This window comes from Leopardus geoffroyi, chromosome C3 (assembly GCF_018350155.1).
Source record: "Leopardus geoffroyi isolate Oge1 chromosome C3, O.geoffroyi_Oge1_pat1.0, whole genome shotgun sequence".
Taxonomy (NCBI): domain Eukaryota; kingdom Metazoa; phylum Chordata; class Mammalia; order Carnivora; family Felidae; genus Leopardus; species Leopardus geoffroyi.
The window spans coordinates 92,801,863-92,826,886 of record NC_059338.1 but is presented as its reverse complement, the minus strand read 5'-3'; the positions used below and the strand labels follow the sequence as shown (position 1 = coordinate 92,826,886).

Genomic DNA, 25,024 nt, shown 5'->3' with positions numbered 1-25,024 from the left:
CACCCACGGTCTGTGCTTCATGGAGTGTCTCCAGTGTGTACTGTATGTGCTCTGCTGTTGAGTTTTGGCTGCTCTATATCCTTTAGGCCATTCATTTGCAGAGGCTCTTCTTGCCTGCAGTGGGCATTGTTTGGTCCTTGGCCTAAATGTGGCAACTTTAACTAGGTGTGCTCTGGTCTGCTTGTAAAATGAGATCCAACACCAACTCCACCAGAACTGAGGCCCTGTAGAACTCTCTGGTCAGGAGACACGGTGTGGATAGGGGTTTGTGCTGGCGATGAGGTTTGGGGTGATGGTGGGGACAGCCAAGAAAGAATTCTTGAAGACATCTTTGGTGCAAAAAGGTGATTTTGTTAAAGCATGGGAAAGGACCCATAGGCAGAAAGAGCTGCACTGGGGTTGTGAAGAGTGACAGGTTATATACTATGGAGTTGGAGAAGGTAAAGTCAAGGGAAAGTTTTCAAAGAGATTTTCATATGCTAAAGAAGATTCACAGGATATTAGAGGTCTAGCTATTGTCAAAGTAAGGTTGTTTTTCCCTCTAGCAGAGCATTAACATTAAGAGAGTAGGGAGTTCCTGGAGAAATGTTCTACTCTGCCAGTCCCAAGTATTTGTCAATGGGCTGCAGGTTATAAGGAAATTTAATTTTACCTGCTATTTTCCTTCTTGCCTTTGTTCCCCATATCACTATGGAGGGGTGATGTTGGGGTTCCAGGAAACTGAGTCTACAGGTTTCTGGAGATTAGGCTATTGATAAGATTGCCTTTTTGTTGTAATTTACTAAGATATTTGTAAACTGATGGAGACCCATGTATTGTATGACTGTGATCTCTATCAGTTAACCATTTGTTTTCTTTCCTTTCCTTTGTTCTTGGGCAGCCAGGAGTGCCTGAGGAATATCACACATATCCCACCTGGGGTGGGGGTGGTGGTGGTGGTCATGTGCTAGCTTGTGCTTTGCCCTTAGCCTGTGTTAGGTTTCCACATCACTAGTGTTCTTGGGAAAGGGTCTGCCATGCTGGTACTGAGGCAAGGTTGACTGAGAAGAGCCATCCCTCCAGACCGCAGTGGGGTGGGACTTGGTGTAAGCAAGTTAGGTAGCCTGTGTTGGAGCTGCGCTGCTTCCTGCGAGTGGCTCTGTGTTTATGCTGAGGAGTAGGAGAGTGAAATGGCACCAGACGGTCTTTTGTTCCTGGAGAGGAATCACTGTGAAAACTGCCTCACGGGGAAGCTCCTAGACTAGTGAATAATATCCGTACTGTGTGCCCCAGGCATTCTTCAGATTGCTGTTTTCACACCGTCTGTCCCAGCCCCTCCCCCTGTTGTTTGCCTGCCTTCTCTCCTGGAGCAGGACAGTGCCCTCAGGGGTCTATCCCAGCCAAGCTCACTGACTTTTAACACTACGGGCTTTAAGCCCTGATGGTTTCATGAACTCACAAAATTCAGCCCCTCTTGTTTTCCAAGCCAATGGCTTTGGGGAAGCATCCTCCTTGTGTGTTCTCCTGTGTGCTCCTCTCTCTCTCTCACCCTTTTCTGTGACCATGGCTCCCTTCCCTTTGCAGCACCTATGATCCATTTCTCCCTAAACCACATCCTGCCTTCCTGCCATCTTCGGTGTGGCCTCTTCTCTCCCTTTAGTTGTGGAATTTGTTCTGTATTAAGGTCAATTTCCGGGGTATTTGGGATAATTTGATAGTCATCTAGTTGTGTTCATGACACGAGATGAGTCTAGTGTCCTCCTACTCTGTTGCCATCTTGTTCCACTTGTAGTTATATTTTTAAAGAGCATTCTTATCCTTTAGAGATTCATATTAAAATATTTATATGTTAAATGATAGGATGTTTGGCATGTATTACAAAATAATCCCTAAGAAGGAGGAAGAGGAGTGGGTAAGGCTATAAATAAAACTGTGTTGGCTCTGAGCTGACAGTTGTCAAATTTGGGTGAAGTGCATATAAAGGATCACTTTAAATTCTTTATCTTTGCATATGTTTAGAATATTGAACATTTTTAAAAAATAAAAAAAAATGAGATTGAGAAGTGAATAATTTTAACCTTAAATAAGCAAATTTCCGAAGATTCACAGAATGGTTTTCAACTGGCATTTGCTGTTGACCACTTGGAATTTATTAAAGTACACTTATGTATAAACACTCAGTTCAACAAATTTTTTCACCATCAATTGGAAACTGAAAAGATTTCTCATTTACCTACCTTGTTGTTAAGCAGAGAGCCTTTATCCACTGTCTCATTATAGGAAGATCAACTGGGGTGAAATCTACTGGATATTTTAAGCAATGCATTAGTTAGGCTCTATGGTTTTCCATGCCTTATGTTGCTTCTCTCCTGCCATGATTCATTTCTTTAGCAAAGTGAGGCTATGAGTATCAGAGGCAAAGGTGGATCATGATGTCATCTGTCAAGGATCTGGAAGATCAATGGCAGTCTTCATCTTTTCATTCCCAGGTAAGCTCTGCCTACATCTAATCATCCATTCAATAAGCATCTATTTGATAACTGTTACATAGCAGCAAGATTTCCAATGTTTAAAAAACTTACTCGTCCCTCCACATCCCCTTTCAACTACTGTACCATCTCTTATTTTCCCTTTAGAACAAAACTTCTTGAAATAATTGTTTATGTTTTCCACCTCCAATTCCTCTCCTTTCATAATTTATCTTTTTACTGTGGTAAAATACATATAAAATTCACCATTTAACCATTTTGTAGTGTACAATTCAGTGGCATTTAGTGTAGTGCATCCACAATGTTGTATAGCCATCACTACTATCTAGAATATTCTCATCACCCCAAAAGGGAACCCCATACCCATTCAGCAGTTATTTCCTATTTCCTCTTCTCTCCAGCCCCTGGAAACCACTAATCTATGGATTTTCCTATTCTGGATATTTCATATACATGGAATTACACAATATGTGACTTTTTTTTGCCTGATTCTTTAACTTAGCATAATGTTTTCTAGGCTCATTCACATTGTTGTCTGTACTTCACTCATTTTTATGGCTGAACAACGTTCCAGATATACCAGATTTTGTTTATCCATTCATAAGTTGATGAACATTTGTATTGGTTCTATCTTTTGTCTATTGTGAATAGTGTTGCTATGAACATTGTGTACATTTGTTTGAATGCTTGTTTTCAATTCTTTTGGGTATATGCCTAGGAGTGGAATTGCTAAGTCACATGGTAATTACTGAACAGCATAACTCTTTTCCAGTGTCTGTACTATTTTAGATTCCTATCAGCAATGTATCAGAGTTCCAGTTTCTCAATATCCTTACCAACACCAGTTATTTTATGTTGCATTTAAAAAATTCTGAGTCGATATGAAATGGTATCTCATTATGATTTTAATTGACATTTTTCTGACTAATGACATTAGGCATTTTTTCATGTCCTTGTTGGCCATTTATATATCTTCTCTGAAGGATGTCTATTCTAACACTTTGTCCATTTTTAATTGGTTATTTTGTCTCTTTGTTGAGTTGTATGAATTCTTAACATATTCTGAATAATAGATTCTTATTAGATATGTGATTTGTAAATATTTTCTCTATAATTGGTCATTTTTGACAAAGGATAGTGAAGAGCCTAAGGATCTCAAATGTTCTGATATTCAGTAGGATGGATTGCAAGTGTAGATTAAAAAATGTAGTTTGCCTATAGTCTCATTATTAGCAGGAATAAAAAATATTTCAAATTCTTGAGTTGTAGGCAATAGTAGTCCATTTCTGATACCCAAACACGCCCCCAAACTTGAAATATGTAGATGTGCAATTTTTAAAAAAATTATTTTGGGAGTGGGAGGGGCAGAGATAAAGGGAGAGGGAGAGAACTCCAAGCAGGCTCCACACTGGCAGTGTAGAACCGGGCACAGGGCTTATCCTATGAATCTTGCAATCATGACTTGAGCTGGAAACAAAGAGCCAGACGCTTAACCAATTGAGCCACCCAGGTGCCCCTAGATGTGCAATTTAATTCTCAGACTGATATTTGAAATGTTGTCTTGGACCACAATTAAAATGAATCTTAATGAGTTTAAGGAAGATCACCACAACTGAAATTCAATGTTTTTGAGTCTTTCCTTTTCCTGGACCTTTGCAAAATAATATATATTGATTAAATTTAATGTACTGGATTTCCAGGTTTGGAAATTTGGCCTGACATTACAACTGATATTTGGAAGTTAGTAGACTCCTGACCTTTGTGTGAAATAAAGATACGCCATGCAGAATTCCTATGAGTGACCTAGAGATGATGTGTCAGTCAGGATCTATCCAGGAGATAGAAATCGCTCAGTAGTTTGAGTGGAACATTTTAATATAAAGTGTTACTATTTAATAATGAACTAATAAACTTATCCCATGGAATTAACTACTAAGGGATTAAATAGTTAACTAATAACAGAGGATTAACAACTAAGCAATAAAGAGAACTCAGATTACAAGAATAGTAGGTAGAGGGAATAACTTCTACAGCTCAGGATCAGTACCTATGAAAGGAAAAAGCTTGAAAGGAAGAAAACACTGACATCCAGACCCTGATGGAGAGGGTGTGGCTGTGCTCTACTTAATGGCAGAGAAATCAGCTGCAGTGCCACCAGTCAGGGCCAGCCGAAAACCACCTGCCACCACCTGCTGGGGCCCCAATGAAACTAGGTGGTAATCAGTGTTCTGGAATGTTGGGGAAACTCACTGGGAAGCCACCCCCTGCGGTGCTAGACACTTTGCAGTGGTTCTGGCAAAACTTGCTGGAGTGTGAACTCCCTTGGGCGTCCCCTAGATTTCTTGCTTTTAGGGGGTGGGGGAGCAAAAACTGCACAGAGGAACCGGGAAGTGCAGCCCCTTCCTCCAGTAATGTCTCTTCCACGCCCCCTGCTGACAAAGCCTAACATTGCACCAGCTGCCAACCGGGAAAAGTTCACTTAGTCCAGCCTCTGTATCACAAAGCAAGACAAAGAAAGGTAGATTTGGAGCTGACAGACAATAAATTGATAACTGGCACAAAGGGTGTTTTGTGACTATTTGAGGGAAGAATGCAGAAAAAATATGGTTGATGAGGAAAAATCCTCAGAGGTGTTATGTGTGCAATGCATGGTAGCAGTGCGATTAATTTGAGTACGAAAGCTTAGCAATAGCTGAACCAGGAAACCTGTAATAATTAAAAAATAGATATGTTGAGGATTATCTGCATTTGTGAGCCAAAAGTTCCCAAAACGGGAAGTTCTCTTTTGGAGCAGACCCAAAGATAATGCCCAAAGCAGGTGCTATACAATCAATTATGAGTCAATATCACATGTTCTAGATAAAGTATTCCATTAAATAAAGAATTGCAAATATCAACCAGCAGATGACTTTTTTGTTTGTTTCTTTGTCTGGGAGTGTTGTGGTAAAGGGGTCTTGAAATCAGACCAGGCCTATTTTTGAGGATAAAAGATAAAATTTTCCTTTTAGGTGTGTATCAATTAAGAATGCATTTTTTTTCCTGAAAGTAATAAATGACCCCCTCCCCCCACAAGGAATAAAAAACAGTGGTTTCAGGAATAAAGAATAAGACATTTAATTATCTCACTTGACAAAACATCTGGTGGAAGAAGTTCCTTGATAGCCTCACAGTTATGCTCTTTCGTCCTTAAAATATTGTGGCTTCATGGTTGGAACATGGTGTCTGTTGCTCTGGGTATCACTTCACCATTTAAGACGAGAAGAAGGAAGAAAGGAGTTGTCATATGCACCTATGCTCAGCAGACATCATTGGTATCAAACTGTGTTTGACAAATTTTTTTTTTTTAATTTTTTTTCAACGTTTATTTATTTTTGGGACAGAGAGAGACAGAGCATGAACGGGGGAGGGGCAGAGAGAGAGGGAGACACAGAATCGGAAACAGGCTCCAGGCTCTGAGCCATCAGCCCAGAGCCCGACGCGGGGCTTGAACTCACGGACCGCGAGATCGTGACCTGGCTGAAGTCGGACGCTTAACCGACTGTGCCACCCAGGCGCCCCGTTTTTTTTTTTTGACAAATATTTTAATGAGCTATCATGTGCGTGGCAATGTGTCAGGCTGTGAAATTTAATGCTTTATATTCTGGGCCTTTCCTACATATCCAAATATGAAACTTGTCCTTCCTAGGGATTCCTTCTCCACTCTACACATGCCTGACCTTGTGTAGCAGGGTCTTTCTCCAATCCCTATATACTTAAGGTAATTCCTCTGCTTTGAGCCTTCCTGGTACATTTTAAGAATTATCCTATTATTTATTTTTGCTATAAAATGTTTTTAGGATAACTTTTTCTAATTTTTTTTTTGTGATAGAATTCATTAATATAAAATCATTTTTAAAAATATAATTTATACTGATGGTAGGAAAGATTAACAAATTTTTTTTCTTAACGTTTATTTTTGAGAGAGAGAGTGAGAGACAGAGCATGAGCAGGGGGAGGGGCAGAGAGAGAAGGGGACACAGAATCCAAAGCAGGCTCCAGGCTCTGAGCTGTCAGCACAGAGCCCGACATGGGGCTTGAACCCACAAACATGAGATTGTGACCTGAGCCAAAGTCGGCTGCTTATCCAATTGAGCCATCCAGGTGCCCCTGATGGTAGCAAAAAATTTATTCTTTCTCTCTCCCCTCTCTATCTCTTCTCTTTTAAACCTAATAAACTATTATGCTAAATAATATGAAAGTGCCATCTTTTAGGCACATTCTCTTTGTTATGAGAGTCTGATTTCTATTTAAGCAGGGGGTGATTTGTGGTTGATTTTGATGGTAGAAAGAATATTTCTTTTCTTTTAATCACTTTTACTAATAATGACAATTTCTTATTATCTTACAACTTTAGAAAGACTGTTCATTCCTTCTGTAATTTCTTGGACCAATTCTTAACACTCATGGAATAACTCTTTAAGTGAACAGAAAAAAACAATTTATTAAAAATTCAATATAGGTGGGCACCTGGGTGATTCAGTTGGTTAAATGTCCAACTTTTGATTTTGGCTCAGGTCATGCTCTCACAGTGGTAAGATTGAGCCCTGTGTCAGTCTCCGTGCTGGGTATGGAGACTGCTTAAGATTCTCTCTCTCCTTCTCCTTTCTCCCACCCCCCCCCTTCCCCACCAAACACCCCCATAACATAGTTGACACGTTATTTGACAACCTTGTATTACTAAGTTTCAAGTATCTATGAAAAAATTCATCCTCTGATATCTTCTCCTTCATTTGCTTCCTATATTATGGAATCCTCTCTTACCAAGTTTGTCTCTTCGGAGAAGTAGCCTGTCCTTGGCTTGTTTGTATAAACATTATATAAATAATGGAGAGGATTTCCCCCCATGATATTTTTCTGAGATGGTTTTTTTCTCCAAAAACGTTTTCAGTTTCAAAAGCAAACTCCACAGATCCACGAAAGATAAGTAGACACAAAAACAGTTTAGCTGGTTCAACAGAATGTGCAAAAGACAGGAAGCAACAGCTAGATTCTCAGTCTTTCATTGTCCCAAATCACAGAAGTCATCAACTGAGTAATCACAGAAGGAAAACAAGCCACTTTTAGTTGCAAGAAGATTTGAATCCGTAATATGCACTGTAAACCCACAACGGATGTTTCATAACCATACCAAATGATTTTTGTGACTTAATTGGAGTTTCCCAGTACAACATACACTGAAAATTCCACAAAAATACCATACAGGATCATTGTGTAAAAACACTCAAATACTGAGATACAAGATTTTCTTGCCTCTTGGGAGCAGTCTTAACAGGCATCAGTAGCAGGTGCAAACTATTCCAGGCAAAGGGCGGCTGGAAAGAATATATGTATTCCTCAGTTCCAGAAATCGATGTTTCTGAGGGATTAGGAGGAGGAATATCTGGTACCAAGTAAATCTTAACTATTCTGAGTCACTGAAAGAGGAATCTAGAAGTGTTCATTTCGTTTGTGGGATCATATAAACTTAAGCTTGACGTATTGTTCTTTAGTGTTCCTGATGTTCAGCTTCCTAGTTGTAAAATGGGGATATACTGTTGTGTCTAATAGGAAGCATCTGGATAATCTAAGGTGAATGAGGTAGATTGTGGAGAAGGGCTGGCTCTAGCTGTGTCTCCAAGAGTGACTCTCAGAATATCAACTGAGGAAGAGTAACTTCTACCACTGTCAGGAAGCTGAAAAATCAGGAAGGCATTGTTGGGACACTTGGTTCCATGATCACACCACCTTGGCTTTGGATTGGAGTTCAAGCTGCCACTAGAAATAGTGCTCCAGAGCCAGACCATGCCTACTAAATCCACTCCAGCAGGACGGATGTTGCTGGCATCCTCATCTTTCCTTCCTTTTTATTTACTAAACGAACGCAGCACACATTTATTGGATACTTACTATAACAAACAAGTAAAATATATGGCATGTTAGACAGCGATGAGCGCAGTGGAGAAAAGTAGTGCAGGAAATGTGGAGAGTATCGAGGGGGTGAGGGAAGGCCCCCCAAGAAAGTGACATGTGAAGACGTGAAGGGAGTAAGAGGATGAGACGTGTGAGTTTTGGGGAGAGCGAACAAGGTGAAAATCTCTGAGACAGAAGCTTCCCTGCAAGTTTCAAGGAACAGTATGGAGACCAGAATGGCTGGATCAAGTGAAGACATGAGGTCTCTGTCAGAGATTCACACTTACTCCAAAGTAGAAATTTCTTCAGAGATTTCTAAAGTAATTAATCTCTTGGTTTGCTGTATTATTTGTGTTTTGAACTAGGATATTCAAGATTCAAATAGGATTCAAACTAACATATGCTTCTTGAAATGAAAGAACTGATACCAATCTATTGGAAGCCATTGTGCTTTTAGATAACATTCTGTGCTATTAAAGATGTTATGTGTAGTTTGGTTTTTTTTATTTATTTGTTTTAGATATTATCAATGAAAAATTTAAAAATACATGCATCTTTGATGTAACATTTTTGTGTGAAGAATTGATGGGTTACATGATTAAATCAACCATTTAGGGGATTTTTACGATAGGCTTCAGGTTTATTATAGTACAGTCATTATATCTGAAGAAAATCTGAGTATAAGTTGTCAGATGCATCATGGAAACATGTCTTAAGGATGGAGAATAATAAGCAGGCTGTCTTTGACATACTACCTATTTCCAATGGAAGGCTAAGAGTGAGAAAATAAACTCATTTCTGTAGGAGACAGCAACTTACATTTATCTTTCTATGACAAATACTCCACCCTCACAAATAATATACATATTCTATGAATATTAGTTTCTGTCTGAGGCAAAAGAGATCTTATTGTAAAAACCATTGTGTGGTCATTATAATCATGTATAACTCTAGAGATTAAGAAAAACACATGGAAGGTGGGCTGAGAAGAAAACTACTCAGAAGACATCTGAGAGAGAAAGCATTTGAGCAGAGGTTCTCAGCCTTGGCATTATTGTTATTTTGGGCTGTACAATTATTTGTCATGGCAGCTGTCCAGTGCCTAGGATTTTTAGAAGTATCTCTGGCCTCCACCTACCAGATGCCAGTAACATCTCCCTCTCCCTCCCTAAATTACAACCAAATATGTGTCTAGGCATTGCCAAAATGTCTCCTGGGGGCAAAATCACCCAGGTTTGAGAACCACAGAGTAAGAGTCAGAGGAGTGAAACAATTTTAAAAATAAATCTGAGCTTGAAATTTGGAAGAGACAGCTCCCTTCATGAATATGGGAGCAGAAAGACTCAGTGAAGAGAGACGTAGTGATTTAAAACTGGATCTTAGAGACAATTTTAGTATTAATTGCAACTCTAGTTACATAATTATTGGTAATAATTGCTATTTTAATATCTAGTTTTCAGACTAGATTGTAAGCTACATGAAGGAAGGGACTGTATCTCTTACTGTCAGAGTCATATCATAATACTAAGTCAATCACCAGTTATTTACTACATTGCTATTAGAGGTTTAGCAATGGGCTATTGTGCTTTGGAAATAAAACTGAGGATTTAGGCTTGAGTCCTTAGAATAGTTTATTATCTAGTTGCACAGAAAAGAACTATTGTATATAAAACAATGAGAGAATAAGCTATGAACTCAATAGTACTCAGGACCCTTGCTGGAAGAAGGGTGAAAAGAATATGAAATAGACTTTCAGGGAGGGAGAAGGACTGGACTGGAGCTGCCTCTTGTTAGATGCACAAGTGGGTGGAAGAAAAAGCAAATGGCTACCAGCATAAGCAAACTCCCTTTGATGGAATAGTTAGTTGGGAAGGTGGCCAATGTTTATTGGTAATAAGAGTTTGTGTTATCATAATAGGACTTTGTTTGGGGTATTTTAAGGCTAAAACAGGTCTTTGATGCCAGATATGAGTCTAACAACCAGACAACCAAAAGGACATATCTTGTTTGACACCAGAATCTTCATGGGAAGATACAGGCAAAGGCATATTTTTGGATATCATCTATCTTCTAAGGGAGTAGATTAGACTATTATTAAAGGAATTAACCAAAAGAAGAATTGCTTGCTGAAGCCAGAGCCTTAAAGACACCAGGTGTTGAAGCACAGAACAATGACTAAAAGGCAGCAAAATGGGTAAGAGAGAAAGAAATCAAAAAGGAAGGAGAAGAACCAGGAAAATACAAGGTCAAAACATGTTTAGAAAGCAAATGATGTATAATCTTTAATATTTTCTACTACTCTGTGAAATACAAGGGAGACAAAGCCAGTTTGGGGAACCCCTGAAGTCATCAGACCTGAGTAATCAAAAAAAATTTTTTTTAATGTTTATTTTTGAGAGAGAGAGAGAGAGAGAGAGAGAGAGAGCACGAGCGAGTGAGTGCAGGGGAGGGGGAGAGAGAGAGGGAGACACAGAATCTGCAACAGGCTCCAGGCTCTGAGCTGTCAGCGTAGAGCCTGAACCCACGAACCGCGAGATCATGACCTGAGCTGAAGTCGGACACTTAACCGACAGAGCCACCCAGGCACCCCTGACCTGAGCAATTTTATCAAGAAGATGAAGAGCTCCATTTGACCCTTCAGTTCTCATGGCTACAAAACATCATGAGAGGATGATTCAGTTACTCTGTAGTTTGTATTTCTATCTGTGGTTACAAATTGGATGGTTTACACTTGGTAACAATTTTTATAGAAAAACAATTAAATTTTAAAAAAAGGAATTACTGTAAAAGGGTGAGTGTGGAAGGACAAGTGTCACATGTACAATTGACAATGAGATCTAACACAGATCATAACAAAGTTCTCTAAACATGCTCAGTGTTACAATGAGCTAGAGCAACATGTCTTCTCTCATGTATCCACCATTATAGTATCATACAGGGTATTTTCACAGCCCTAAAAATCCTCTGTGCTCTGCCTATTCATCCCTCCTCTCTCAACTCTTGGCAACCCTGATCTTTTTGCTGTCTCCATAGTTTTGCCTTTTCTAGAATGTCATACAGTTGGGATCATACAGTATGTAGCCTTTTCAGATTGGCTTCTTTCACTTGGTAATATATATTTAAAGTTCCTCCATGTCTTTTCATGGCTTGATAGCTCTTTTTCTTTCTTTTTTTTTTTTTAACGTTTATTTATTTTTGGGACAGAGAGAGACAGAGCATGAACGGGGGAGGGGCAGAGAGAGAGGGAGACACAGAATCGGAAGCAGGCTCCAGGCTCTGAGCCATCAGCCCAGAGCCTGACGTGGGGCTCGAACTCACGGACCGTGAGATCTTGACCTGAGCCGAAGTCGGAGGCTCAACCGACTGAGCCACCCAGGCGCCCCGATAGCTCTTTTTCGAAAAGTGTTGAGGGGCACCTGGGTGGTTCAGCATCTGACTCTTGATTTCAGCTCAGGTCATGATCTCACATTTCCTGAGACCCAGCCCCACATCAGGCTCTGTGCTGACAGCACAGGAAACTGCTTGGTATTTTCTTTCTCTTCTCTCTCTCCCCTGCTCATGCTCCCTCTTTCTCTCTCTCAAAACAAACAAACATTAAAAAAAGTGTTGTATAATAGTCTACTGTCTGGAGATACCAGAGTTTATTTATCCATTCATCTACTGAAGCAAATTTTGGCTGCTTCCAAGTTTTGGCAATTGCAAAGAAAGCTGCTGTAAACATCTGTGTACAGATTTTTGTGTGGACCTAAGTTTTTAACTCCTTTGGGTAAATGCCAAGGAGCATGATTACTGGATTTTATGGTCAGAATATGTTTAGTTTTGTAAGAAGCCACAGCTATCTTCCAAAATGCCTGTACCACCTTGCATTCCTATCAGCAATGAAAGTTGATCCACATCCTCATCAGCATTTGGTGTTGTCAATGGATTTGACCATCTTAATATGTGCATAGTAGTATCTCATTGTTTTACTTTGCATTTTCCTGATGACATATGATACGGAGTATCTCTCTGTATGCTTATTTGCCATCATGCATTTTCTTTGGTAAGGTGTGTGTTAAGGTAGTTTGCTTATTGTTGACTTTAAAAGGTCTTTGTATAATTTGGATAACATTCCTTTAACAGATATGTATTTTGAGAATATTTTCTACTATGTGGTTTGTCTTTTTATTTTCTTGATATCTGGCAGATCAGAAAACTTTAACTTTTTTAAATGTTTATTTATTTTGAGATAGAGAGCACGCACGAGACAGGAAGGGCAGAGAGAGACAGGGAGAGGGTGAGAGAATCCCAAGCAGGCCCTGTGCTGACAGTAGAGAGTCCCATGCAGGATTCCATCTCACAAACCATGAGATCATGACCTGAGCCTAACAAGAGTCAGAGGCTTAATCAACTGAGCCGCACAGGTCCCCCAGAAAAATTTTAATTTTAAAGAGGTCTAGCTTATCAATTATTCCTTTCACAGATTGTGCCTTTGTTGCTTTATCTAAAAAGTCATCAACAAACTCAAGTCATTTAATTTTTCTTATAGTTTTGTGTTTTACATTTAGGTCTGTGACCCATTTTGAGTTAATTTTTGTGAAGAGTGTAAGATCTTCCTGGTCTTCCTCATCCTCCCCCTTCTCCCTCTCCTCCCCTTCCTCTTCCTCCTCCTCCTCCTCCTTTTTTTTTGCATGTGGATATCCAGTTGTTCCAATATCATTTGTTGAGAATCTAAGCACATTTTAGGTGTTAATTTATTTAACCCTTATGAAAAGCTTATGAATTAAGTGCCATCCCCATTTTATAGACAAGGAAATTGATAGCAGAGAGGTTTAGTAACTTATCCAAGGTCACTAGGAAAGAGTGGAGGTTGTATTTAAACCTTTAGTCTAGGTTCATAGACTGATTGTAACCACTGGGCTAATGTTAATTCTTGCCAATAACTATAATAATGATATTGATAATCACTGATATTTCTTCAGCATTTTCTATATTAAAGGAACTTGATAGGTGGGGAGTGAAATTAGACATGGCACTATTTAGTTTCTAGCAAGAAATATTATATGCATATATTATGATATCTATATATTATTTATTCTGCTGTAGGTAATATTTTTATCCCATATCACAGCTAGAGAAACTGAGATGGAAGGAGGTTTAAATATCTGATAGTAAGTGGCAGACACACTCTGAAACGAGGTCTGTCTGACTCCATAACCATGTGCTCAGTTGTACTTGGCTTTTGGAAATTTAGTTTTGCCAGTTGTCTCTGCTGCATCCTGCAGGTCTTTCCCAATAAAAGGAAATAAAAACTCTGCCTGAAGCCTAAAGATGGGATTAAGAACCCAGTGTCTCCTTTAAATTGTGCCATTCCAGCCCATCTAGTGTGGTTTTACAACTCATCCCAGATTGCATTTATTATTCTTGTTCCAAATACAGGCCATAGAGACCAACTAGTCCACTTCGTGAAATATGGGAGAACAGACAGTCTTTTGGTTTTCTAATGGGGAAGTAGAGGATGCCAGCAATAACTTCCCATGTTTCCATTAAGATATATTATTGGTGTTTGCATTCACATAGTTGGATCCATAAATTTATGGAAAATTGTACTCATTTTTTCATCCCAGAAGTTGAAAGTTTCCAAGTAGGAAAGCAAATTGACTTTCATGTAATTTTCTTAGTTCATTTATGTTGAAAAGCCTTTTACTATCTGAAGTTTTCTGAGTGTAGCTCAGAGGCAAATGAATCTTTCACTTTAAATAGCATGAAACATCTGGGAGTTAGTTCTTATCTGTTAAATTAATAGTTCATGGAACTCCAGTTCTGTAGAGTTTGTCCTAAATTCAGGGTTGAATGGAAGTCCTTTTCCCTGATGGAAAAAAACCTTTGCTGCTATGCTGAGATTGGTTTTGCCAAAGATTGAAGTTTGCTCATTGATTTAATTAGGTGATTCTCATTTTATTTGACTTTAAGAAGATATCTCTATGGGATTAAGTGAAATTTTTTTTAACAGATATGATGCAGACAAAAATTGGCTATCAGCCAATATCAGAAATTGTTGATTCAACCACTAGACTGTCAAGCTGAAGTCACCTGAGGTTGAGATACTTTTCAGGAGCACTCTTCAGATGGTAAAAATTGAACAATGTTCCATACAAGTTCACCCTGTTCTATTAACCATTTCACTTTTTAGAATTCAGCTAATGGTAAACATGAAATTCTGTATTAAACACCTTTCTATAATAAATACTGTTAGACATTTTCTATGGAGAATTTATTTCACTAAAAACTTGCAAGCCCAAACATGCAATTCCATTCAACATACAAAACTGTCCCCTTTTGATCCAAACATAGCACTGTTCTTCAAATGGGGCCTGACCTTCACAGAATAAAACTGATTGATCTCCTTTCTCATTGTAAACCTTTAATGATAATCTGGAAGACCCAAACATAGTGTAAAATAAGAAGTTACTAAATATTAATTGCATTTGAAAATAGGCTAAGTTCATATGACCTTTTTTCTGTATCCTACATTTAACCCATAATAAGCCCCTCTGATTTTTAAAATTATTATACCTGCTGCTGTTAAGTCACATCTCCCTGGATTTGTGCAATTGTTTCCTACATTTGTTCTTAGTTAACTTCTTATTTGTGAATTTTTGGTTCATCTTAGTTAATATAAGTCTTTTTCAGTTTTGATTTTGTTAACAGTGTCTTCTGGAAATTTTTTGGCTACACCTTTATCCAAGTCATTAACAGTAAACAATGAAGCGAATAAGAAATATTACCTGGACAGCACCAAGGACAGAGTCAATATCTAGTTAAAGCCTTTGGACTGATTCTGTTACCTTGTGTGTATATACAAGGACTCAACTTTAGCATTAACACAGACTTTTTTTTTAATGTTTATTTTTGAGAGGTGGGGGGGGGGGGAGCAGAGAGAGAGAGACACACACACAAAATCTGAAGCAGGCTCCAGGCTCTGAGCTGTCAGCACAGAGCCCAATACAGAGCTTAAACTCATGAACCATGAGATCATGACCTGACCTGAAGTCAGACACTTAATTGACTGAGCCATCCAGCTGCCCCTAACACAGACTTTTCTAACTTACAAAAGACTAATTCACACACCAGAATGCCAATGGATTGATTTGTAACAGAAGATTTATATTCTGTGACTAATGTTATCGTGTCCATCAGCTGAAATTCTCCTTCCTATTATCAAATACCTGGGACTTTAACTCAAAAATCAGAGTTGCTTTTTTGAGAATGATCTTGCTGAGCATAATCCAGTTGAATTTATCTAAGAATTATTTTCATCATTTTATATTCTCCCACACAGATAGCAAGAAGTCTTGAATTACCAATTGGCTCTGTTTCAAATGTCAACTTGGGATTTTTTTTTTTTTTGGTTAGAATTTGTAACATATTTTTTCATAAATAATGACATTACCATGGTGGTTAAATTCCAAGCCATTCCCAAAAGATTTGCATGAGCTGTCACATAGGTAAAACAATGTACTTTTAGCAAAAATAGGTAGGAAATGATACCTATCTTATAACTAATGATTAAACAGACACATTGAATGAAAAGTGGTCTATGAAATATTCACAGAAATTCTCCAACCTTCAATTTCTCTTGTGTTAACCCAGTCCCAGTCTACTTTCAACACATCTCCATCTATCACACTGGATAGATTTATAAAGTGGCATTATTACACTGCACTGTAATTATCAACTTATTTCACTGTCTTCTTTACTAGAAGATTCTTTTGTAAACTATGATGCTAATGGAGATGTTCAAAAAAGTTTTTGGAGGAGTTAATTATAAGCAAGACACAAGCAAAAAGGCATCTAGAAGTTTAACTCAAGGATTCAGTCTTGGTAAGGACACTTATAGGAAAAGGGGATGATTATCTAATCTATATTGAATCATAGAAAGTAATGTTTTGTAATAGTCACTGAGTGAGTCAGCTGGGAGGGTGGATGAATGATTGCTTTCTCAGAAGTCTTAAACCCATTAGACCTCATGAGAAAATGCTTATCCATTTTTTTCAGGAGGGCTAATTTCTTCCCAGAGGCAGGTTTGGAATAACATTACAAAATAGGGCTCTGTCTCATACTAGGCGTTGATTTTTTTTTTTTTTTTTTACAAAGCTAATGAGGTCTTGTATATATAAACAACATTAATGAAAAAATATGTGGTTTAGTTCAGTCTTGTTAATGAACCCAAATTTAGCTCTTCACTCTTGGAGATCACAGGTGTATAATTAATGAGGATATTACAGACAGAAAGTGTGTGTGTGTGTGTGTGTGTGTGTGTGTGGTATGTGTGTGTGTATAAGCTCCATCTCTACAGATATGAGATCAGGAAAACCTTGCCCTCAAGCACTGTGATCATTTATGATAAGGCAGATGTTGCTGAGCACGTTGAAACAAATAGCAAGAATGCAAGTGTTAACCACATTACATTTCAAGCCAGCAAGGGCTAGTTCAAGCATATGAAGACCTAAAAGACCTGCAAGGTATTAAAATTGTGGAGAAATCATTTTTGTCTTAGCAAAATGATACCATAGCAATGTATCCTGAACAACAGAAGAAGGTGATTAATGAGAAGTGTTACCTAATATGTCTGGGTTTTAATGCCATGGATCTGATTTGTTTTGGAAGCTGCTTCTTTTAAGAATATATTTAAAATTGCCATTTCAATCATTATAACTCCCTATTTTATATGAGACCCTGGTTTGTGCCAACCTAATGCTTGACAAAAGTACGATTTTCCAGGATGATAGACCCCACAGGTTGACAAGAGATTAGTATATATATTCACCTAAGGCAGGGATTATCCCTAATTTGTTTTTGCTCAGTGGGTGGTTGGAAATTTTTCATGGGTGAACTTATTGGATAGAAGAGAAAATGTTTTCTGCAGTTCTGTTTAATCTATCAGGGGTTAACCAGTGCAGGATACTATGCCAAGTCACAGTAATTTGATGAATGAATGAATGGAATTACTATTGATCACCATATCTGTCTTTAGTAACTACTCATTTCCTTTACTCTTTTTAACATATCATTTAAACTAAAATATTTTACTTTTTCAAGAGGCTTTATTATTATTCCTTTTTATTTTTTAATGGCTTAAGAACAGCTATTAAAAAGATTAGATGGAATATAGATGTTAAAGTAATGTGATGCCATTACAGATTTGTCTTGTGATTATATTTTTCTACAACTAGTATTACTTTTTACATAAAAACACATAAAAATATCTTATACCTAATGTTTACTTACTTTCTTCTCAATTCCTGAGTTTCCTCATACCCAGAGCTAAATACTCACAAAACAACTGGACCCTATGCTCACATTCACATAGCCCTCAGTAGATATACTAGAAGAATTGTAGTACAAGGAATTCAAACAGCAAAAATAAGATTGGACTAGATTTTATGTTTCTACAACATTCATGAAACAGCCTACATTAAATACAATTTATTATTTATTTTTGAGAGAGAGAGAGTGTGAGTGAAGTGCAGAAAGACAGAGAGAGAGAGAGAGAGAGAGAGAGAGAGAGAGAGAATATCCCACAAGGGGCAGAGATAGAGAGATGGAGGGAGAGAGAGGGAGAGAGTGCAGAGCCTGAAGCGGGCTTGAGCTCACCCAATGCAGGGCTTGAACTCACGAACCGTGAGTGTGCTGTGCCTGTCCTGTGCCGAAGTTGGATACTTAACCAACTGTGCCACTCAGGTGCCCCAAACAGCCTATATTTTTTTTAAGCACATAACTGGTATGATAAGGAAGACCAAGATAAATAAGATGCTGGTCCTATCTCCATGAAGCTTTTATGTAGGCAGGTACACATACTGTCTATAATTCATGTAGTGAGTGATAGATGAGTAAAATTCCAGGGATGCTATGGAGTCCAGAGGATGTTGTGACTCATTGCACTGTCCCAGGAGTATCAGCACGTTTTAAAATAGGCAACTGATTCCTTTTAATCTGAGTGTTGAAGGTTTGAGAGTTGTGAGGTAGACAAGGGAGGAAGTTTAGTCCTGGTAATGAAGAAGGAACCTGTACAAACATGTAGCCAATGTCACAGATGGCCATGGTAGTAACATGGTTAATTTAGAATTGGTGGCCATCACAATTTCTGGGTTCACTTTCATTGTTGCCACTAAATGGAAGCAACTCACACAAATTGGCAATTGTTAAAATGATAAGACTCAATAGTACAATAGAAGAGGTTATATGTCTGTTCTCAAAGTATTAGAGTCCCCTTGACATTAAGAAAAGATCATGAAGTGGGGAGCCTGGGTGGCTCAGTTGGTTGAGCAACCAACTCTTGATTTTGGCTCAGGTCGTGGTCTCATGGTTTGTGGGATCGAGCCCTGCATTGGGCTCCATTCTGACAGTGTGGAGCCTGCTCGAAACTCTCTCTCTCCCTCTCTCTCTCGCTCTCTCTCCCTCTCTCTGCCCCTCCCTGCTCTCTCTCTCAAAATAAATAAACTCAAAAAAAACCCTGAAGTTTCAGTAACTATATGACATTCTATTGAAATGCTATTAAAAAAAAAAGAAAAGATTGTGAAGTGAGGCAGATAGTGCTTTTAACGTTTATTTATTTTTGGGACAGAGCATGAACGGGGGAGGGGCAGAGAGAGAGGGAGACACAGAATCGGAAACAGGCTCCAGGCTCTGAGCCATCAGCCCAGAGCCCAAAGCGGGGCTCGAACTCACGGACCGCGAGATTGTGACCTGGCTGAAGTCGGACACCTAACCGACTGCGCCACCCAGGTGCCCCCAGATAGTGCTTTTAAATGTAGATTCTAGAGTGAGACTGCCTGGCTTCATATTTCCAGCCCCACCATCTGGTCCATCTTCCAACATAAGATTACTTGGCTTCTCTCTGCTTCAGTTTCCTCATCTGTAAAATGGGAATAGTTCAAAGTGACTATTTTACAGGGTGTTTGTGAGCATTGAAAAGTACAATATAAGAAAGATCACTGTGGGTTTCTGTGTGTGCATGTGTGTGCATAATGGAATATTACTCAGCCATAAAAAAGAATAAGATATTGCCATTTGCAACAAAATGGATGGATCTAGAGGGAATAATGTTAAGTAAAGTAAGTCAGAGAAAGATAAATCCCATATGATTTCACTCATGTATGAAACTTAAGAAAAAAAATGAACAGAGAAAAAAGAGACAAAAAAACCAGACTCTTAAATACACAGAATAAATTGGTGGTTGCCAGATGGAAGGTGAGGTGGGTAGGGGGATGGGTGAAATAGGTGAAGGAAATCAACAGTACACTTATCATAATAAGTAGTAATGTATAGAACTGTTGAATATTACACACCTGAAACTAATATAAGAAATTATTCTTCAATTTAAAAAATGAATGGAAACAATGAAATAGAAATAACCTAGTGTATTTTTTTTTTTTTTGCCTTCATTGAATGTTTCTCCTGACAATTTACTATTAGCACTATTATTGCTACTATTTACTCACAGCTTCTTGGAGAGACATTTGTTTTCTGTTGGAAAAATCCCATACTTACTGAGTTATCCAGGAAACATTGAAAATTGAAGAATATATAACAAAGGGTTTGCTTTGGCCTGTTCATGAGTCAGTGTTTTGGGGATGCTGGTAATGTGCATTAATTTTATTAAAATTTTTTTTTAAATGTTTATTTACTTTGGGGGGGGGGAGAGAGAGAGACAGAGTGTGAACAGGGAAGAGGCAGAGAGAGAGGGAGACATAGAATCTGAAGCAGGCTCCAGGCTCCGAGCTGTCAGCACAGAGCCTGACGCGGGTTTCAAACTCATGAACTGTAAGATCACAACCTGAGCTGGTTGGACACTTAACCGACTGAGCCACCCAGATGTCCCTGTGCATTAATTTTAGACTTAATTTGTCTTCTTTACCTTCACATTGCTGGCGTTTCATTCTAGGAGGAGCTTCATGATGGTTTAACTCATCCTGCATTGTCATTCTTGATGGTATTCATCATGAAATAGAGACATATGGATGCAGCTCAGGATAAAAAACTAAATTAAAATTTGTTAGTTTGAAGTTAAGACTGGTTATAGTTGTGAACCTAAAACTGTCTTTATCTGGAAGTCAACCCTACCCATGTACCTTGCCTTAGATTTAGAATGCAATTCCTCTTTTTTATTTGATGTTCACATTTTTCTTCAACCCATGTAATTTATTTTTATGATTGGCATCTTGGTTAGATTAATTTTCATCATTTATGCTCAGTTATGTTAATACTTACACATAACTTTATTAGTTCCTGCTTTGACAAGGTACAATTTATACTTAATTAATGAAATATCCTACCTAGGCTAAATGATATTCACAGAGAATTGTAATAAATGTATCAGAGAAATAAAATATATTGAGTTATTTTTAGAAAGTGAATCAAGATAAGTTTTAGTGAGGAATAGCATTTTTTTTTACATCCACCCCTTCATTAATAATACTGTTTGATTGCTATTACTACTAAACATGTGCCTACAATGTTTCTTAATTAATATAATAAAATATTTCTACTGAATTTCATAATCTCAAGTAGTTACTAGAAAGACAAAAATTGATTCTCTGGTCCAAGACTCATAAATATCCATTGAGAGGTGTTTAAAAATTTAAACAACTCCTAGAATAAGATCTTTGGTTTATAGCTTTTTTATTTAAATAGAAATGTTCCCATTCTGGCGAAAATTTTTAAGGTATAAGACAGAGCCGATTTATAATGCTGACATTGGAAGAAAGGTTCACACTTGATTAATAAGTTTATGTATTATGTTTAGAGGAAAGAATGTACTATAGGAAGTTTATTTGACTCTCAAGCTGGTTACATAAATATGAGCCACATTTTTGCTTTCTGATTTGTCAAACAGAAAGAGCTGCCTATTAATTTGCCATAAGAAATACAACTATCAAACCAATCAGAACATTCTTATTATTTTAAAATTTTTATGTATGTATACACACACACACATTTAATTTGAGAGAGAGTGTGAGTGGGTGAGACGGACAGAGGAAGAGAGAGGGAATTTCAAGCAGGCTCCATGCTGTCAGCCTGGAGCCCGACATGAGGCTCAATCTCACCAACCATGAGATCATGACCTGAGCCAAAATAAAGAATTGGATGTTCAACTGACTGAGCCACCCAGGTGCCCCTTTCTTTTTTTTATCAAAGTATAATTAATATACAGTGTACGATATAAGGATTCAATAATTCTATATGTTACTCAGTGCTCATTATGATAAGTATACTCATGATCTCCTTTATCTATCTCGCCCCTCTCCCACCCACCTTCCCTTTGGCAACCACCAATTTATTCTTTGTAGTTAAGAGTCTGGCCGTTTTTTTTTTTTTTTTTTTTTTTCTCTTTTTTCTCTGTTTGTTCATTTGCTTTGTTTCTTAAATTCCATACATGAGTGAAATCATATGGAATTTATGTTTCTTGTACTGATTTCACTTAGCATTATATCCTCTAGATCCATCCATGTTGCAAATGGCAAGCTCTCATCCTTTTAATGTCTGAGTAATATTCCATTTGTGTGTGTGTGTGTGTGTGTGTGTGTGCGCGTGTGTGTGTGTGTTTGTGCATACACATACCACATCATCTCTATCCATTCCTCTATCGATGGATACTTGGGTTGTTTCCATATATTGGCTATCATAAATAATGCTGCAATAAATATAGCAGTGCATATATCTTTTCAAATTAGTGTGTTTTTTTTTTTCCTTTGGGGAAATACCAGTTGTTGAATTACTGGATCATATGGTAATTCTTGCTTAATTTTTTGAGGAACCTCCATACTGTTTTCCACAGTGGCTGCACCAGTGTGCATCCCCACAAACAGCCCATGAGTGTTTCTTTTTCTCCACATTTTTGCCAACATTTGTTATTTCTTGTGTTTTTTATTTTATTTTATTTTATTTATTTATTTTTTTTTAATTTTTTTTTTTCAACGTTTATTTATTTTTGGGACAGAGAGAGACAGAGCATGAACGGGGGAGGGGCAGAGAGAGAGGGAGACACAGAATCGGAAACAGGCTCCAGGCTCTGAGCCATCAGCCCAGAGCCTGACGCGGCCCTCGAACTCCCGGACAGCGAGATCGTGACCTGGCTGAAGTCGGACGCTTAACCGACTGCGCCACCCAGGCGCCCCATTGTGTTTTTTATTTTAGCCATTCTGACAGGTGTGAGATGATATCTCATTGTGGTTTTGATTTTTATTTCCCTGATGATTAGTGATGTTGAGCATCTTTTCTTGTGTCTGTTGGCCATCCATTTATTCCTATGTTTTCTTTGGCAAAATGTCTATTCAGGCCCTCTGCCCATTTTTAATTGGATTATTTGGTTCTTTTTGATGTTGGGTTGTATAAGTTCTTTATATACTTTGGATATTAAGCCCTTATTGGATATATCATTTACAAATATCTCCTCCCATTCAACAGGTTGCCTTTTTGTTTTGTTGGTGGTTTCCTCCAACATGCAGAAGCTTTTTATTTTGGTGTAGTTCCACTTATTTATTTTTGCTTTTATTTCCCTTGCCTGAGGAGGCATATCTAGAAAAATGTTTCTCTGGCTTATGTCAAATAAGTTACTGCCTATGTTTTCTTCTAGGAGTTTTGTGGATTTAGGTCTCACATTTAGGTCCTTAATCCATTTTGAGTCTATTTTTGTGTATGGTGTAAGAAAGTGATCCAGTTTTATTCTTTTGCATGTAACTATCCTGTTTTCCCAACACCATTTGTTGAAGAGACTATCTTTTCCCCATTGTATATTCTTGCCTTCTTTATCACAACTCAAAATAATAAAGGTCATATATGAAAAACCCACAGCTAACCTCATACTCAGTGGTGAAAGTCTGGGAGCTTTCCCACTCTCATCATTTTTATTCAACATAGTACTGGAAGTCCTACCCACAGCAATCAGAGAAGAAAAAGAAATAAAAGGCATCAAGTAAGGAAAAAGTTAAGTTTCACCACTTGCAGATGACATGATACTGTATACAGAAGTGAGTTTGGTAAAGTTGCAGGATACAAAATTAATATACAGAAATCTGTTGCATTATTATCCACTAATAATGAAGTAGAAGAAAAAGAAGTTAAGAAAATAATCCCATTTACAATTGTACCAAAAAGAATAAAATACCTAGGAATAGACTTAACCAAGGAGGTGAAAGACCTATACTCTGAAAACTATAAAACACTGATAAAAGAAGTTAAAGATGACACAAACTAATGGAAAGATATTCCATGATCATGGGTTGGAAAAACCAATATTATTATAATGTCCTTACTACTCAAAGCAATCCCTATCAAAATACCAACAGCATTTTTCATACAACTAGAGCCAATAATCCTAACACTTCTATGGAACCACAAAAGACCCTGAATAGGCAAAGCAGTTTTGAAAAGGAAGAACAAAGCTAGAGGTATCACAACCCCAGATTTCAAGACATATGGCAAAGCTGTAGTAATTAAAATACTTTGATAGTTGTTACTGGCACAAAAATAGACACACAGATCAGTGGAAGAGAATAGAGAGCTCAGAAATAAACCCATGTGTATATGGCCAATTTTCCATTCAATTTTTAAATTATAATTTCTAATTTTTTGCAAAATTTCCCCTTAATTGACACACACCCATTATAGAAAAAGTTTCAAAATAAAGAGAAATCAAAAGCAGAAAAATATCCTATGAAATATTTACTACTTAAAGAAAAACACTCTAAATAATATTGTACACTCTCCTAAACAGTTTTAACTTAATATGTTCATACTGAATACACATTCAAAATGTATATTGCATTCTTTATTCAATATGCACACACATATTATATTCTGTATTTTATTCATTAATCAATGTATCATAAACATGTATCCATGTTATCATTTGTAACAATTTCACAGTATTCTGATAAGTATACAGTCACAGAATGCATGAACATTTTATTAAACTGATACATATAGACCAGTAGCTTTCCAAGGATTGTACCAATTTACACAAATAGATCTTCATATTATGTGGGAGTATTTCCCTATTTTTTTTAAATATTAATCTGTTTTTAGATGGTTTGTTCCATTTCTTAGATCTCTTTATCAATTCTTTTTATTTTTTTATGTTTATTTTTGAGACAGAGAAAGAGAGAGAGAGAGACAGAGAGAGAGACAGACAGAGTGTGAGCAGGGGAGGGGCAGAGAGAGAGGGAGACACAGAACTCAAAGCAGGCTCCAGGTTCCAGGCTCCGCACTGTCAGCACAGAGCCCCACATGGGGCTAGAACTTACAAACTGTGAGATCATGACCTGAACCGAAGTGGGATGCTTAACCAATTGAGCCACCCAGATGACCCTCTATCAATTCTTAGGTCAGCACCACAGTTTAAATAATAAAGCTTTAGAGCGTGTTTTGGTTTTGGACAGGCAAATACCCCCAAAGATTCTCCTTTTGCACCACCTCTTTAAAAAATGTATTAGGCTTGGGGCGCCTGGGTGGCTCAGTCTGTTGAGCGTCTGACTTCGGCTCAGGTCATGATCTCACAGTTCGTGAGTTCGAGCCCCGCATTGGGCTCTGTGCTGACAGCTTGGAGCCTGGACCCTGCTTCAGATTCTGTGTCTCCCTCTCTTTCT

General features: G+C 37.9%; 1 protein-coding gene across 1 annotated transcript in view; it reads right to left on the bottom strand.

Moving 5' to 3' along the window:
* Positions 1-907: 907 nt before the first annotated feature.
* The window catches only part of LOC123585557, a 62,021-nt gene continuing 37,904 nt past the window's right edge, over positions 908-25,024 (bottom strand). Inside the window, exon 4 of the mRNA XM_045453856.1 lies at positions 908-2,429. Coding sequence (XP_045309812.1) covers positions 2,390-2,429 — 40 coding nt within the window. The 3' untranslated portion in view covers positions 908-2,389. The remainder of the gene's footprint in view (positions 2,430-25,024) is intronic.